This window comes from Apodemus sylvaticus, chromosome 1 (genome assembly GCF_947179515.1).
Source record: "Apodemus sylvaticus chromosome 1, mApoSyl1.1, whole genome shotgun sequence".
Lineage (NCBI taxonomy): Eukaryota > Metazoa > Chordata > Mammalia > Rodentia > Muridae > Apodemus > Apodemus sylvaticus.
Genome location: NC_067472.1, coordinates 103,606,555 through 103,622,184, shown reverse-complemented (window position 1 = coordinate 103,622,184; position 15,630 = coordinate 103,606,555). Strand labels below are relative to the sequence as shown.

Sequence of the window (15,630 nt, the reverse complement as noted above, 5' to 3'; positions counted from 1 at the left end):
AAATAAATAATAAGGTCCACCTGTTTCTACACTACTACCACCAACCACAACCCAGCAAAGATTTATTGTTTTATTTATCATACCTATGCATTTATGCAACATGTGTGTGGGTCCCCCTCAAGAGACAAAAGAGGGTGTAGGACTGGTTTGGAGCTAGAATTACAGGTAGCTGTAAGCCACCTGACATGACTGCTGGGAACAGAACTCAAGTACTCACAAAGAGCATAAAGTCTAACTGAATTGGTAATCCAGTTTCAGTGAGAAATCCTGAGATTCAGAGAAAAACCTCTGGGGGCTGGTCTGATGGCTCAGAGGGTAAGACCACAAACTGCTCTTCAGAGGGTCCTGAGTTCAAATCCCAGAAACCACATGATGGCTCACAGCCATCTGTACAGCTACAGTGTACTTATATACATAAAATAAATAAATCTTTAAAAAAAAAAAAAAAGAGTGGCTGGAGAGATGGCTCAGCGGTTAAGAACACTGACTGCTCTCCCTAAGGTCCTGAGTTCAAATCCCAGCAACCACATGGTGGCTCACAACCATCCCTAAAGAGACCCCCTCTTCTGGAGTGTCTAAAGACAGCTATAGTGTACTTACATATAACAATAAATAAATATTTTAAAAAAAAGAAAAACCTTTGACTTCTATGTGCCATACACACACAGAAAAGGAATCTACTGACCTCTGGCAAGAGTGTCAGATGTGCAAACATAGCAACCACTGTATCAAAGGACGGATGAGCAAGTAATGAATACTGCTGCTAGACATATTACAGGAGGATAAACTGCTTCCTTCCTGAATAGGCAGCCCAAATTCAGACTCAATTTGAACTCAGAGATCATCTGCCTCTGCCTCCTGAATGCTGGGATTAAAGGCATGTTCCAGCACTGCCTGGCAATTTTAAGAATCTTTAGCTTTAGAAAAAGAGAAAGTAATAAATAAATTTTAAAAAGAAAAAGAAAAAACAGATAAAAAGAAGCTGCTTTATGAAATAAAGAGCAGATGGTATAGTAGACCCCTCCACTTGTTCAACCCTCCAAAGCAGTTTTTTTTTGATTTGGTTTTTCGAGACAGGGTTTCTCTCTATATCCCTGGCTGTCCTGGAACTCACTCTGTAGACCAGGCTGGCCTCGAACTCAGAAATCCGCCTGTCTCTGCCTCCCAGAGTGCTGGGATTATGGGCGTGCGCCACCACTGCCCGGCCCAAAGCAGCTTTTTAATCAGTATAAAAAAAATCACTGTCCAAGATCAATGCCTTCAAATTGTGACCGTAAATTGTATCTATAAGTACAAGATTTATTTTTCAGTTGATTCAGAGCCCAAACTACTTTCATAATAAAACTACAATTGCTAGCTCAACTTCTAGAGAGGCTAAGAGTTTCTTCTACATAGAGAAACGCTTGTCTTTAACAGGGGACAGACAGACAGACAGACACAGACAGACACACACACACACACACACACACACAGACCAGTATGCACCAGTGAGTGATAAAGCACTTGCTAAGCACACTCTGACTCCTAGGTTCAATCTCCAATACAACAAAAACAAAAAACTAGAACCTAAGCAGCAATCAAGGCAATGGCCCCAAACTATGAAAAGTCATTGAATTCTCCACTGCCAACCGGTATAAAAAATTTTCAAGACAGGAGAGATGGCTCAGTAGTTAAGAGCACTGACTGCTCTTCCAGAGGCCTTGAGTTCAATTCCCAGAAACCACATGTAGTTCACAACCATCTGTAATGGGAACTGATGCCCTCTTCTGGTAGGTCTGAAGAGAATGACAGTGTACGCATACATAAAATAAATAAAACTTAAAAGAAAAATTTCACTGTCATCTACACGATTCTTAAAGAACAATAAAAAGTATTTATTATAGTATTCTCAACATCTTTTTACTACTGTGTGGTTATTTTTTGAAATTTAATAAGAAGTACTCAAAAGCACTTAAATATACTAAACCATGGGTTGAGTGAGACAAGGAAAAACCACTTCTGTGATTACTTTAAAGAGCTCTTTTTTGTCATGAAATACCACTATCTCAACAAAAGAAAGCCGGGCAGTGGTGGTACACGCCTGTTATCCCAGCTCTCTGGGAGGCAGAGGCAGGCGGATTTCTGAGTTCTCGGCCAGCCTGGTCTACAGAGTGAGTTCCACAGAGTGAGTGACAGCCAGGGCTATACAGAGAAACCCTGTCTCAAAAAAGAAAAACAAAAACAAAAACCCAAATCCAAAAAAAACAAAAAACAACACACACACACAAAAAAAACCAAAGGAAAGATAAACCACGCTTAACACTCAAAGCAAAGCCAGGCGTGGAGGCACACACCTTTGACCCCAGCACTGGGCAGGAGGCAGACCTCTTTGAGTTTGAGGCCTAGTTGAGTTTGGGGTCTAGTTTACAGATTGAGTTACTAGTTACAAGACAGCCAGAACCACAGAAACACTCCCTTGAAAGAAAACAAAACAAAACAAACAAATTCGAAGCAAAAAGAATTTTAGAAACTTGTCTAGGAGCTTGTCAGCTACCACCCTCCCTTTAAATTTTATATTTATTTTTATGTGTATGAGTGCTCTGCCTGCATATACTCTGTATACATGTGTGCTTGGTGCCCACAGAAAGAGTATCAGATTTCCAGATATGTAGTTATAGGTGGTTGTTTTAGCCACCATGTACTTACTTACTGGGATTCAAACTCTAGGCCTCTGGATATTAATCACAGAGCCATCTCTCCTGCATCCTTTCATTTTTACAAAATATTTAACATGTATGTCTGTATGCATGTCTATGTACCACTTCTATGCCTAGTGCAGATGGGGGGCCAGAAGAAGTCAATTCATTCCCTGAAACTAGAGTCACAGATGGTTGCAAGTCACTATGTGGATGCTGGGAACTGAAGTCAACTCTTCTGGAAGAGCAGCCTGTGCTCTTAACTACCAAATGGATCTTTCCATCTGCCCTCCCCCACTTTAAACAGAAGGGTTTCATGAATCCTAGGTTGGGTTTCAAACTGGATATGTTGTCAAAGATGATCTTATGTCAACTTGTCCCAACCTAGAATCACCTGGAATGAGGAACTATCCAGACTGATTAGCCTGCGTCCATGTCTGTAGGAAAATGTCTTAATTGATACAGAAGAGCTCAGCTTACTATAAACAGCAGCATCCATATGAAGGTGAGTGTGGGCTATATTAAGAAAGAGAGCTGGGGCTGGAGAGATGGCTCAGCAGTTAAGAGCACTGACTGCTCTTCTGAAGATCCTGAGTTCAAATCCCAGCAACCATATGGTTGCTCACAATCATCCGTAATGAGATCTGATGCCCTCTTCAGTGTACTTACATATAATAAATAAATAAATCTTACTGGGATTCAAACTCTAGGCCTCTGGATCTTAATCACAGAGCCATCTCTCCTGCATCCTTTCATTTTTACAAAATATTTAACATGTATGTCTGTATGCATGTCTATGTACCACTTCTATGCCTAGTGCAGATACTATAATAAATAAATAAAAAAAGAAAGAAAGAGAGAGAGAAAGAAAGAGAGCTGAGAATAAGTCAGTGGTCTAGCCAGTAATCGCTAGGTTTCCAAGGTTTCTGTTTCAGTTCCTGCCTTAAAATTCCCTCAGTATGAGATGAACTAACTCTTGCCTCCCCAAGTCACTTTTGGTATTTGTTATAGCAACAAGAAAGTAAGCCAAACAACTTTGATCTTCCTACCTTCACCTCCCAAGTGCTAGGATTAAAGGTCATGTTACCAGGCCTGTTGTATTAAGTACTGGGGAAAATCTAGGGCTTCATGTGTACTAGGCCAGCCACTTGACTCCAAGTTTATTATTGTTTTCAAACAGGGTCTCACTGATCCCTGGCTGACCCTGGAACCTATCTGTACACCGTTAAATCCTCAGGACTGTCATGGAAGGCCTGTGCCATCACATCACTGATTTAATGGAAAAATGGATCAATATAGTAACAACTGTAAAATTTGATTTGTCAACATACATAATTTAGTGAACCAATAATTTGCAAATCATCAATGCTGATGTTATTAAATCATGTGTAAGATACAGTATGCAAGATGAACAGATGAATTTCTGTGCAACATAGGACATAAATGTAATGAAATGGCTTCTGAATCTGTATTATTACAAACCTTTAACAAGGTTTGAGTATAGTGTCAATGGAGAATACAAACATCTGAAAAGTCTACTGAAATACTCCCTTCTTTTTTTAGCTAGTTATCTACATAAGGCTGGGTATTTTTCACAAACTTTAAGATACTTTGTCAACTGCTGGAATATAAAGACGGACTAGTGTATCCAATAATCTTTTATTAAGCCAGGTTTCTCACTGATTTTTAATTTATTGTATTTGTGTCTTATTTTTCAGACAGGGTCTTACTTTGTAGCCTTGAAATTACAGATATGTTTGCCCTGCCTCTAAGGTGCTGAATTTAAAGGTATAAGCCATCATGCTCCCCCACTTATTATTAATTTTAAAGAGCCACTTGTACTTTATTTTAAATTTATTATTATGTATGTATGCAGTGCCCACAGTGGCCAGAAAGTGACAATTGGGTCCCTTTTAGCTAGAGTTGTATACAGGCAGTTGTGAGATGCCTGACATGGACGCTAGGAACTGTACTCAGGTCCTCTACAAGAGCAGTAAATGCTTTTAACTGATGAGCTCTCTTTAGCCCCCCAGCCCCCACCCTTTCCCCTAGGGTCTCTCTGTGTAGCCTTGACTGTCCTGGAACTCCCTCTGTAGAGCAGGCTGGCCTCAAACTCATAGACATCTGCCTGCCTCTGCTTCCTGAATGCTGAGATTAAAGGCGAAAGCCACCACTGCCTGCCTAATTTTTTAACACAGTATCAACAGTATACATAAAAGCTGCCTGGAACCCATAATTTTAAAACTGATTATTATTATTATTATTACTATTATTATTATTATACTATTATTATTCTATATTCCATTGAGTACAGGTCAAAGGACAACTCCTCTGGAGTTGTTCTCGTCTTTCCATGCTTATATGGGTTTCAGGGACTGATTCAGGCTTCTGGGCTTACTATGGCAAGCACTTTACGCACTGAGCCATCTCACTGGTTCTGGAACACTTTATATTTTTAAAAGACTTAAGGAGTTTAGAAACCACGGAGTTTGAGAGGTACTATCTTATACTATCACTATCTGCCCACCTCCAGTTTCACATCTTTCAATCTACCCTACTAATCTTCACCTTTACCTTAAACTTACTATTAACCTTAAAGACTAATTACACTTGGAGAAGCTAGAACTATGTAGATCCTCCTGCTTCTACTGCTAAAATCAATGGTTCTCAAACTTCCCAATGCTGCAACAACCCTTTATGTTCCTTATGTTGTAGTGACCCCCCCCAACCATAAAATTATCTTTGTTGCTACTTCATTAACTGTTATAAATCACACTGTAAATATTTTTGGAGACAGAGGTTGAGCGGTTGAGACCCACAGGTTGAAAACCACTGGCTTGCCCGGCAGTGGTGGTGCACACCTTTAATCCCAGCACTTGGGAGGCAGAGGCAGGAGGATATCTGAGTTCAAGGGCAGCCTGGTCTAGAGAATGAGTTCAAGGACAGCCAGGGCTACACAGAGAAACCCTGTCTGGGGGCAGGGGGTGAGGGGGAGACACTGGCTTAAGTCTTGGGATTACAGGCATATGCCAATCACTATGCCTGATCTATAGGATATAGGAGATTGAACCTTTGGGCTTGATGAATGCTAGGCAATCAACCAACAACTAAGCTACATCACCCAGCTCCATAGAACTCTATTTTTAAAACTATAGCTAGGACACACCTTTAATCCCAGCACTTGGGAGGCAGAGAAAGGCACATCTCTGAACTCAAGGCCAGCCTGGGCAGACAGAGCTACTGAGAAACCCAGCTTTGAAAAGCAAAACAATCCAAGAAATGTGGCTAGGCCTGGTGGCACATACACATGCCTGTACTTGGCAGAATGATGCGGTTTCAGGGAGTCCAGGTCAACCTGGTACAGAGTGAGACTGAGACACTGGCTCAAAAAATAAGTTCAAAACTAAAGAAATCATTCCCCATTAAACTGAAGTATTAACTCTTCAATACTGCAAGTAATTTTGAATATCAATATTGTGTACAACAGCTCCATCACGCATCAATTATTATCAGTAAAATAGAAAGGTCATAGTGTTACAAAGATCAAAGGTTATACAGTATTACATATAATAGCTCTTTTACTCCTTCCTCAAAAACAAAGCTATTCTCTGATTTGTCTTATAGAAGAGAAAGATAATCTACCACAGAAACAAGAAGAGACTGTAAAGGAAAGTGGCTCTAGTCCTTAGTTTTAGAGTTTCCTAAGAACAAGTTTTTGACAAGTTTTTCATGGAAAGCAGGGCATGGTGACACATACCGCTCTGTACATGAAAGGGAAAGACAGAAGAATTAGGAGTTCAAAGTCAACCTTAGGCTACACACCACAAATATTGTCTCAAAAAGAAAAGTTCTTAGACAATTTATTAACTGACTTTACAAGCAAAGTAGGAATACAGTTTTACTAAAATGTAAGCAGTGATCTCATTCAAGTATAATTTTAATAATGTCTTGACCTTGGTAGTTACAACTTGGGGAGGAATGGTTAATTGGTATCAAATCGGTAGAGGAGGAAAGCTGTTACATATCCTACAACATATAAGAGATCCTCCAAATTAAAAACTTATCTCAATAATCTCAGCTGCTGTAGCTGAGCCATCTTGTGTGAGCATGTACTGAATATTTAGGTCGGTTCCCAACACAGCACACCAAATCCTCATAAAAGGCTTAGTATCTGGCCTCTGCTAAGATTTATACAATATATACACATATTACATATGTATACATATATATGTATATGGGGAGGGGTGCAGATGGAATTTCTATGTGTAACAACCCTGGCTCTCTTGAAGATTGATTTGTAGACCAGGCTGGCCTCAAACTCAGAGATTGCCCTCACTCTACCTCCTGAGTGCTAGAATTAAAGGCATAGAATTTCAGAATTTTACAGAGTCTCTTACTAGAAATTAATCAGTATTACAATATTGATGTTCTATCACCACACAAGTAATATTATTTTTCCAAATGTGAATCTGGTGCCCTACAAGTGTAATTAGATATCTAGGAGCTAGTGGCTACAAACAAAAGTATAAACATTTCAGAAATACACAAATATCTAGTCTCTTTTCTGGAGTATTTTTCAGTTTAACTTTTCTGTATTTGTTCATTCACAAAGTACAACTAAGGACCACCTATGTGCCATATTACCTAAATATTAAGAAATATATGTATCCATGTTTTGAGGTTTTTATTGTTGTTGTGGTTTTATTTTTTATTTATTTATTTTTTTCAAGAAAGGGTCTCATTATGCAGTTCTGACTGGTCTGAAACTTGCTATACAAACCAGGCTGACTTCAAACTCCTAGAGACCTACTTGCTCCAGATCTCTGGAGTGCTGGGATTAAAGGCATTCCCATCACAGCCAGAAAGAAAAAACAAAAACAACAAAACAACATAATAAAAAGACAAGAGCACTGGGCAGTAGTGGTGCACACCTGTAATCCCAGCACTCTGGAAGCAGAGGCAGGCAGATTTCTACAAAGTGAGTTCCAGGACAGCTATACTGAGAAACCCTGTCTGGAAAACAACAACAACAACAAAACAACAAAAAGACAAATAGCTAATATGTACATGCGTGTTACAAACAGAGGATCAGGTAAGTGCTATGGACGCTTAGAAGGTAGAGTGTGCCAGGTGGTGACGCTCAAACTGAGAAAATGGTACAGAAAACACCAGGTTAAGACTTCAGTTCTCTTCTGTGCTTTTGCATTATTTGTTTTTAGGTCTTATGGTTTATATAAACAAAGCTACAAGCTGCTGGATATATTCAGATCAAACTGATAACTAATTCCATTGAATCTTAAATATCAGATTTAATTGTATCAATGTATTTCCCAGTACCTCTAATATGTTCAGCCTCATTTTTTCTTTTTATTGAAATGAATTCAATTATTTCTTTTATCATGTGTGTAAGTGTTTTGCCTGTGTGTTTGTGTATGCTCTAGTTCTCTGGCCTCAAATTTCCCTAACTGATGACATTACAGGCTTGCACCACCTTGCACCATCTTGGTTTTATTCCCCACCCCACACAGCTTTTTGAGGCAGGGTCTCTATGCAGCCCTGGCTGTCCTAGAATTCAGAATGTAGAGTAGGCTGGATTTGTGGTCACAGAGAGCTTCCTGCCTTTGCCTCTTAAGTGCTGGGATAAAAGGTGTGCACTACCAAACTTAAAATCTCTTTCACCATTTTTAAAGTTTAGTTCTCAAAAGTCTATGTTAAGTCTGGACATGGGGGGGGGGGGGGCGGGAGGGTGGCACATGCCTTTAATCCCAGCATTTGAGCACTTGGGAGGCAGAGGCAGGCGGGATTTCTGAGTTAGAGGCTAGCCTGGTCTACAGAGTGAGTTCCAGGACACAGAGAAACCCTGTCTCGAAAAAACCGGGGAGGAAAAAAATTCTGGACGTGATGGCAAACACCTTTAATCACATTATCTCAGCGGTAGAGGCAGGTGATCTCTTTTTGAGTTCGTGACAAGCATGGTCTATATAGTGAATTCCAGGCCAACCAGGCGTTTAGAGTGAGATCTTGTCTCAAAAAAAAAAAAAAAAAAAGCAAAAATCAAAAGTCCACATCAGGGTACTACTGCTCAAGTTATCTTATTATTTATATACATACATACATATATATACATATATATATATATGAATGTGGTAGCAGCTACACTAGAAATGTTTTGAAAACTATGTCAAATGTCTGTGTCCTTCCCCCTACCAAATAGAGAATTGCCAATATTGGGAAACTGGAACATACAGGAAGGGTGGAATAGTATAAAAATTCTACTAGACTTGAGTCAAGACACCTGGGATTCCGGTCTCTACCTCCCTCCCATCAACAAAGCCTCTGTACATGACGCAGAGTGGGGGGTGATTGACAATTTAAATGCTTATGGCTACAGTAACTCAGAAATTCAATCTTTCTCACCTAGGTTTACTCGGAACAGAAAGAACACTTCATTCCATTGACCAGATAATTGTCAGTGTCTTAAAACGCTAACTCAGTTCTTACTCACTCAACCCTCTGATTAACCCTAGACAGAACGCGTCCTGTAGAGTGGCCAACGAAGTGATGGGGAGATCTCACTGAAGTCCCCCAAGGCACCACCCTGCAAGGGCCTGCCTACTGCGGCCTGCTCACCTCCACCCAGCGAATGAATGAGTAGCACCGGAGAAAACGAGGTTCGCTCAGCGTGGGCTGCGACCCGAGACCCCCGGCCTACGCCTACGCCCCACACAGTTGGATCCCCTCCCAGGGCCTCCCGAGCCAGGCCGTAGGGCCGCGGGCCCCGCCCCCTCACGCAGGCCCGATGGAGCGCGCCCGGCACGAGACTGGGCGGCGGAAAGGGCCCCGGGCGTCCGGCGCAGATGCCGGTACAGAGGGGGAAGATCTACCCGCCCGGCCCCGGCAGCGCTCCCGACTTACAGCGGTACGTCTGGAGTGAGAGCCCAAGTCCGTCCGTCACCCGCCGCTCACCGGAGCAGCGCGCGGCCTCCAGGAAACCGTCGCCGCCGCCGCCACCGACCGCCGCTTCGGGCGCAGCGCGCAGAGGCCCGACTGCGTCACACGCCGTCTACCGTCAGAGGTCGGCCCCGGGCGCTCCGCCCTTGGCGGCCGGGCATTGGCAGGCCGGTCCGCCACTCGAGGCCCACACCGTTAGTCATTGGGTGACGAGCCTTTTGAAACCGAACGTGAAGGCGGTCTCTGATTAGGAGCGGAGGGGAAGAGGAGGAGCGTAAGGAATTGCCGGGATTAGGAGGGGGGAAAAAAAAAAAAAAGGGACGATGGGAGGGACGTGGAGTCCCACTCCCTCTGCGGCAACGGTTGGCTGAGAGAGGACCATGACGTCACACAGGGCCCCTCGAACAGGGCTGGTGAGTGGCTGGAGTAGTGAGCACCAAACAGCTGTGACGTTTGTCCAGAGCCCGCCCCCTTCCTTGGAGCGCGGAGACTCGCTACGGAAGCTCCGGCCAATCAGAAGGAGGGTCCAAGGATGACATGGTAATTGTTCTACCCTTCTCTAGCTCTTGCCCGCGGGCAATGATGGGAAGGCTCCTTGCACTTGAGCTGGAGGATTCCTCAATCCACAGAGATTGTCGACAGACGCTCCACTCCCCATTGTTCTTTCCAGCCCTCGCCGTACACTTTTCCCCTCTGAATCTCTAGGGTAGACCTGAGCAATGGACTTGCATGATCCCAATGAGGATTCTTGGCCCTTCAGTCTCGGTTGCACTTTCTTGTTCTGGATTTCTTGCGCAAATTTCCGGCCTTCTCCAGGATACATTTGGTAACCTTAACAAGTCGGGCAGAAGTTCGGGCAGTCTTCTTGTCTCAGGACCTTGTTACTTTGTATCTTATCTATTTTCTGTTGTGTGCCTCCTCCCTCTCCTGGTCTGGGTCAAAGCTTCATTTTCATCCTTTTGGTGTCTTAGCTAGAATCTAGCTAAGAGGAGAGGAGTGGGCATGTTCTAAAAACTAGACCTCTCTAATTATTGAGGTCTCACAGATTGCAGGAGCTGTGCTCAAAAAAGAGAGTACATACTATCCACCACGTCCTGGGATATCAATATAGAACTGAAAGGAGATTTGCTAAGAATTTTAAATGATTCCCTCAAATAAAGACATCTTAAAGGGGCTGGAGAGATGGATGGGCTCAGAGATTAAGCCAGTGCTCTTAATCTCTGAGCCCAGAGGTCCTGGGTTCAATTCCCAGCAACCACATGGTGGCTCACAACCACCTATAATGGGATTTGATGCCTTTCCTGTCTGATTCGCTCTTCTGTCATGCAGGCATACATGCAAATAGAGCCCTCAATCATAAATAAGCAAACCTTTTTAAAATAAAATCTTAAAAATGAACTGGTGTTGGGGCTGACGATGTAGCTTCGTCGATAGAACGTATGCCTACCAGATTCAAAGTCCTATATTCAGTCCCTAGTAACACATAACAGGACATAGAAGTGCACACCCGTAGTCCCAGCATTTGGGAAGTGGAGGCAGGAGGACCAGAAAATGACAAGATAGCTTAGGTCAATGCTTTCTGCCAGATGATGAGAGTCCATCCCTGGCTTTACATAGTGGAGGAAAAGAGCCAGATCCTGAAAATTGCCCTCCGACAATCTCACACACACACACACACACACACACACACACACACACACACACGCGCTCCACGGCACAAGCACCCACACATAAGCACACAGACAAAATAAATAAATGCAATACAGATCTTAAATTGGTGTGAGGATGAGATAAGGCAGTAAATGGAAGAAACATGATGTATTTATTGTTGGTGTTCAGTATATACTTGAAAGAATAATGTATAAACTGCCTAACAGGAAAAGCTAGTTTGAACTTCCATCTGCAACCACCATCCCCAAACCACTCTGTCCAAACACCCTGCTTTTCCATCATTGCTCCTTGCCTTTGCTCTGAATCAGAAAGTCATTAGCAGGTGGGGTGTAATAGCCAAGATCTGTAACTCCAGCTCTCAAGTAGCAGAGGCAGAATGTGAAGCTGAAAACCAGCCTGGAATACCCGAAACTGTCTTAAAAACAAAGTGAGCAACAATAATTAATACTTAGGGTTTTCTTTTTGGATCTTTACAGTGGCTTGCTGGTTTTTTTGTTTTGTTTTGTTTTTTGTTTTTGTTTTGTTTTGTTTTGTTTGAGACAGGGTTTCTCTGTGTAGCCATGGCTGTCCTGGAATTCACTCTGTTAGACCAGGCTGGCCTCGAACTCAAGAAATCCACCTGCTTCTGCCTCCCAAGTGGTGGGATTAAAGGCATGCACCACCACTGCCCGGTTCTACAGTGGCTTTCTTGCTTCTGATTTTTTGTCCTTCAGTCTTGAAATGCAACTACATTTAAACCTTCCCTAGACATTTATCTTAGTGTTCTTAAGACTTGGCACATAGTAGATATACCTTACAGTTTACATATTTGATCCATAGATGAGTGAATTATTGTTTTAGCAGGAAAATAATAGAATTGTTGGAATTCAGAATCAAAGAACCCCCAGTTTAAATCCAGGCCCAACTATGATTATATGGGGAAAATTCCCAATGCCTCTGAACTTGTTTCCTTGTCTATAAAATAAGGATAATTGCCAGGCAGGGGTGGGGTGGCACATGCCTTTTTTTTTTTTTTTTTTTTTTTGATTTTGGGTTTTGAGACAGGGTTTCTCTGTATAGCCCTGACTGTCCTGGAACTCACTCTGTAGACCAGGCTTACCTCGAACTCAGAAATCTGCTGGACTCTGCCTCCCAAGTGCTGGGATTAAAGGCATGTGCCACCAGCTGGGCAATGTTCCAGGACAGCCAGGGCTATATAGAGAAACCCTGTCTCGAAAAAAACCAAATAAATAAATAAGGATAATTTTGCTTGACTTACAGACTATTGGGAGAATGAAATTAGAGGAATATAACATTTGATATGGTATCTCGTACACAGTTTGCCCTCAATAAGTGATATAGTCTATAAAAATGGGACTCACCATTTTGAATGTTTTAAGGCATGGGTTTTGAAATGTGTCTTAAGTGAATCAGCAGGTGAGCATATCCAGTTTAAAATATTAGTAGATGTGCAGAAGCTGGGATTCTTACATAGTGTGTACTTATGGGAGGACCGGAGAGGGCACATTGGAAGAGGAATGCTTCAGTCAGGAGGACTGTGTGGACTTTAAGTTCCTTATTAAGTATTATTCTGGTGAACATGTAATCCATAGCTCATCATCCCAGGAACTCATTAGTAAAGCTATCAGTTTAGAGCCAGGGCTTCCTCCACCCCCTGACCCTACCCCAACCCCACCAACCCACAATCTAATAATGCCTCTCAAAGTTACCACCATCGTCCTTCACTTAATCTATTTTTTAGTTTATTATACTTATTTATTATTTTTGTTTTATGAGGCCGAGTTTCTCTCTGTAACAGTCCTGGCTGTCCTAGAACTCATTCTGTAGACCAGGTTGACCTTGAACTCACAGAGACCTGTCTGCCTCTGCCTCCTGAGTTCTGAGATTAAAGGTGTGCTCCACCACTGCCCCAGCCATTCCTTCATCCACTCTAAAGACAAGCAGTTGGGGGGATGCTCACAACATTCCCAACCAAGCCTTGTTGCAGGCATTAGGAGTCCAGAGATCCCCACAGCCCTGTATTGGCTGGTTCTGTCCTAGGAGCCTCTATCCTTTCTCACACTCGACTTGAGAGATTTCTATGCAGCTATGAAAGATTAGTGCTCGGAGCAAAGACTGACCTGTGGAAACAGCAGAACCATCCAAGTGCGATGGCTTTGGACTGATGGCTCCAGGTTTCTATCTGGAGCAGTGGAAAGCACAGCCAAGCTTGAGTCAAGCAGCATGAAGGTCTGTCTGAGATCTGCAAGTGTTCAGACTCTGACGAACCACTGTGCTGTGTCATAGTGCCCTCATGTATGAATGGTAAGCTGTTTGTGACAGTCAGAGTAGGTAGTAAAACTTGCCAAATTCTGAGGTCATGCTTGGCCCATAGTAAATGTCAGTAAGTGTTGATTCTCTCCCTCTTGTACAACTTGATAAGGAAGGCTGAGGTTTATAAGTAGCATCCAAATGAAGGGTTTTTTTGGTCCCCCCCCCCCCCCCCCCGCCCCAGACAGGGTTTCTCTGTGTAGCCCTGGCTGTCCTGGAACTCACTCTGTGGACCAGGCTGGCCTCGAACTCAGAAATCCACCTGCCTCTGCCTCCCAGAGTGCTGGGATTACAGGCGTGCACCACCAACACCCGGCTACTGAATGGAGTTTTAGAAATTCCATGTGAATACCTTTGATGTTTGAGTATTTAGCACATTTCATTTCAAGAACTTACTGACATAATGTTACCTTATGTTTATCTATTTGCCCAACCTAGTCTATTTCTGTTTCTCTTATTGATTTTTCTCTTATTTTTATTTTTATTTTTTTTTAAAGATTTTTTATTTATTTTGATATATATGATAAGTATACTATTGCTGTCTTCTGACACACCAGAAGAGGGCACCAGATTCCTTTACAGATGGGTTGTGAGCCACCATGTGGTTGCTGGGAATTGAACTCAGGACCTCTGGAAGAGCAGTCAGTGCTCTTATCCTCTGAGCCATCTCTCCAGCCCCCTCTTATTTTTATTTTTAAAATTTTGTGTGTAGATGTTCTGTGTGCATGTATAGCTGTGTACCACATGCATGGATTGCTTGCAGGGCAGAGAAAGTGTCTTATCCCCTGGAACTGGAGTTATAGACAATTGTGAGCCACTAAATAGGTGCAGGGAATCAAAGTCCTTTGCAAAAACAGCAAGTGGTCCTAACTTCTGAGCCACCACCCAGCCCCTTTCTTTCCTTTTAGTTTTGTAATAGTACCGTTTAGTCCCGGTTTTTGGCTGGATCTGTTGTTGTTGTTGATGATGATGATGTTGATGTTTTTGAGACAAGGTCTCACCCTGGGTCACCTAGAAGTCAATGTAGACAAAACTGGCCTCTAACACATAGCAGTCCGTCTGTCTCTGCCTCCTGATTGCTAAAATTAAAGACACATACCATGGTGCCTGGCCTTGGGTCTTATTTTAAGTAAATATAATTTAAACGGACTCTAACTCATTCTTTTAAAGTGTATAACTCAATAGTTTTTAATACAATAAAACGGTTGTACTATCATCTCAACTATGTAATCCCGGGACAGTTTTTATAATCCCTAGAAAGGAAGGCCTGCACCCTTCAGTAATCGCTGTGTGCCTTTGCTCTTAAGCCCTAGCAAGGATTCATTCATCTCGGTCTTACATTGGCTTAGTGTAGTTATTTAATGTAATTAGAATCATATAATCTATAGCTTTGGTGTCTGGTACTTTCACTTAGGATAGTGTTTTTAAAGTTCATTGGCATAGAAAGCTTGTATCACTGTGTCATTTTTTTTTTATGGCTTAATAATATCCCATTATATACCTGTATATCATCTTCGATTTACAAACCAATTAATAGAAATTTGAGTTTCCACCTTAGCTATTACAGATAATACTGCTATGAACATTTGTATTCAAGGTTTTTTTTTTTTTAAAGATTTATTTATTGTTATATGTTAAGTACACTGTAACTGTCTTCAGACACACCAGAAGAGGGTGCCAGATCTCATTACAGATGATTGTAAACCACCATGTGGTTGCTGGGGTTTGAACTCAGGACCTTCAGAACTGCAGTCAGTGCTCTTAACCACTGAGCCATCTCTCCAGCCCTGTAGTCAAGGTTTTAGTAGACATATGTTTCTCTTGTGTTTGTACCTAGGAGTTGAGTTACTGGAACACAGGATCCATGGTAACTGGACTCAACTCCTCCTAACACTGTGTCAAATGCTTTACTTATCTTTTTTTTTTTTTTTTTTTTTTTGGTGTTCTCAAGATCTATAATTTGTGTGTTGATTTTTAATCACTTTTGTTTTTTAAAAAAAAATTTACTTGTGTTGGTGGTGGC

General features: G+C 42.1%; 2 protein-coding genes across 11 annotated transcripts in view; one reads left to right on the top strand and one right to left on the bottom strand.

The window, feature by feature from the left end:
- Nup98 (nucleoporin 98 and 96 precursor) overlaps window positions 1–9,706 on the bottom strand; it is a 91,488-nt gene extending 81,782 nt beyond the window's left edge. For 4 of the 6 annotated variants that reach the window (XM_052156125.1, XM_052156128.1, XM_052156127.1 and 1 more), the window contains exon 1: window positions 9,591–9,701. The gene's annotated coding sequence lies outside the window, so the exon portion shown is untranslated. Of the gene's footprint in view, window positions 1–7,746; window positions 7,821–9,590 lie in introns of all 6 variants that reach the window. The other 2 variants (XM_052156126.1, XM_052156130.1) reach the window with 2 other exon arrangements.
- Window positions 9,707–9,999: 293 nt separating this feature from the next.
- Window positions 10,000–15,630, top strand: part of Pgap2 (post-GPI attachment to proteins 2) — a 30,131-nt gene continuing 24,500 nt past the window's right edge. For all 5 annotated transcript variants that reach the window (XM_052156214.1, XM_052156158.1, XM_052156180.1 and 2 more), the window contains exon 1: window positions 10,000–10,166. In XM_052156214.1, the coding sequence (XP_052012174.1) occupies window positions 10,164–10,166 (3 nt within the window). In that variant the 5' untranslated portion in view covers window positions 10,000–10,163. The remainder of the gene's footprint in view (window positions 10,167–15,630) is intronic.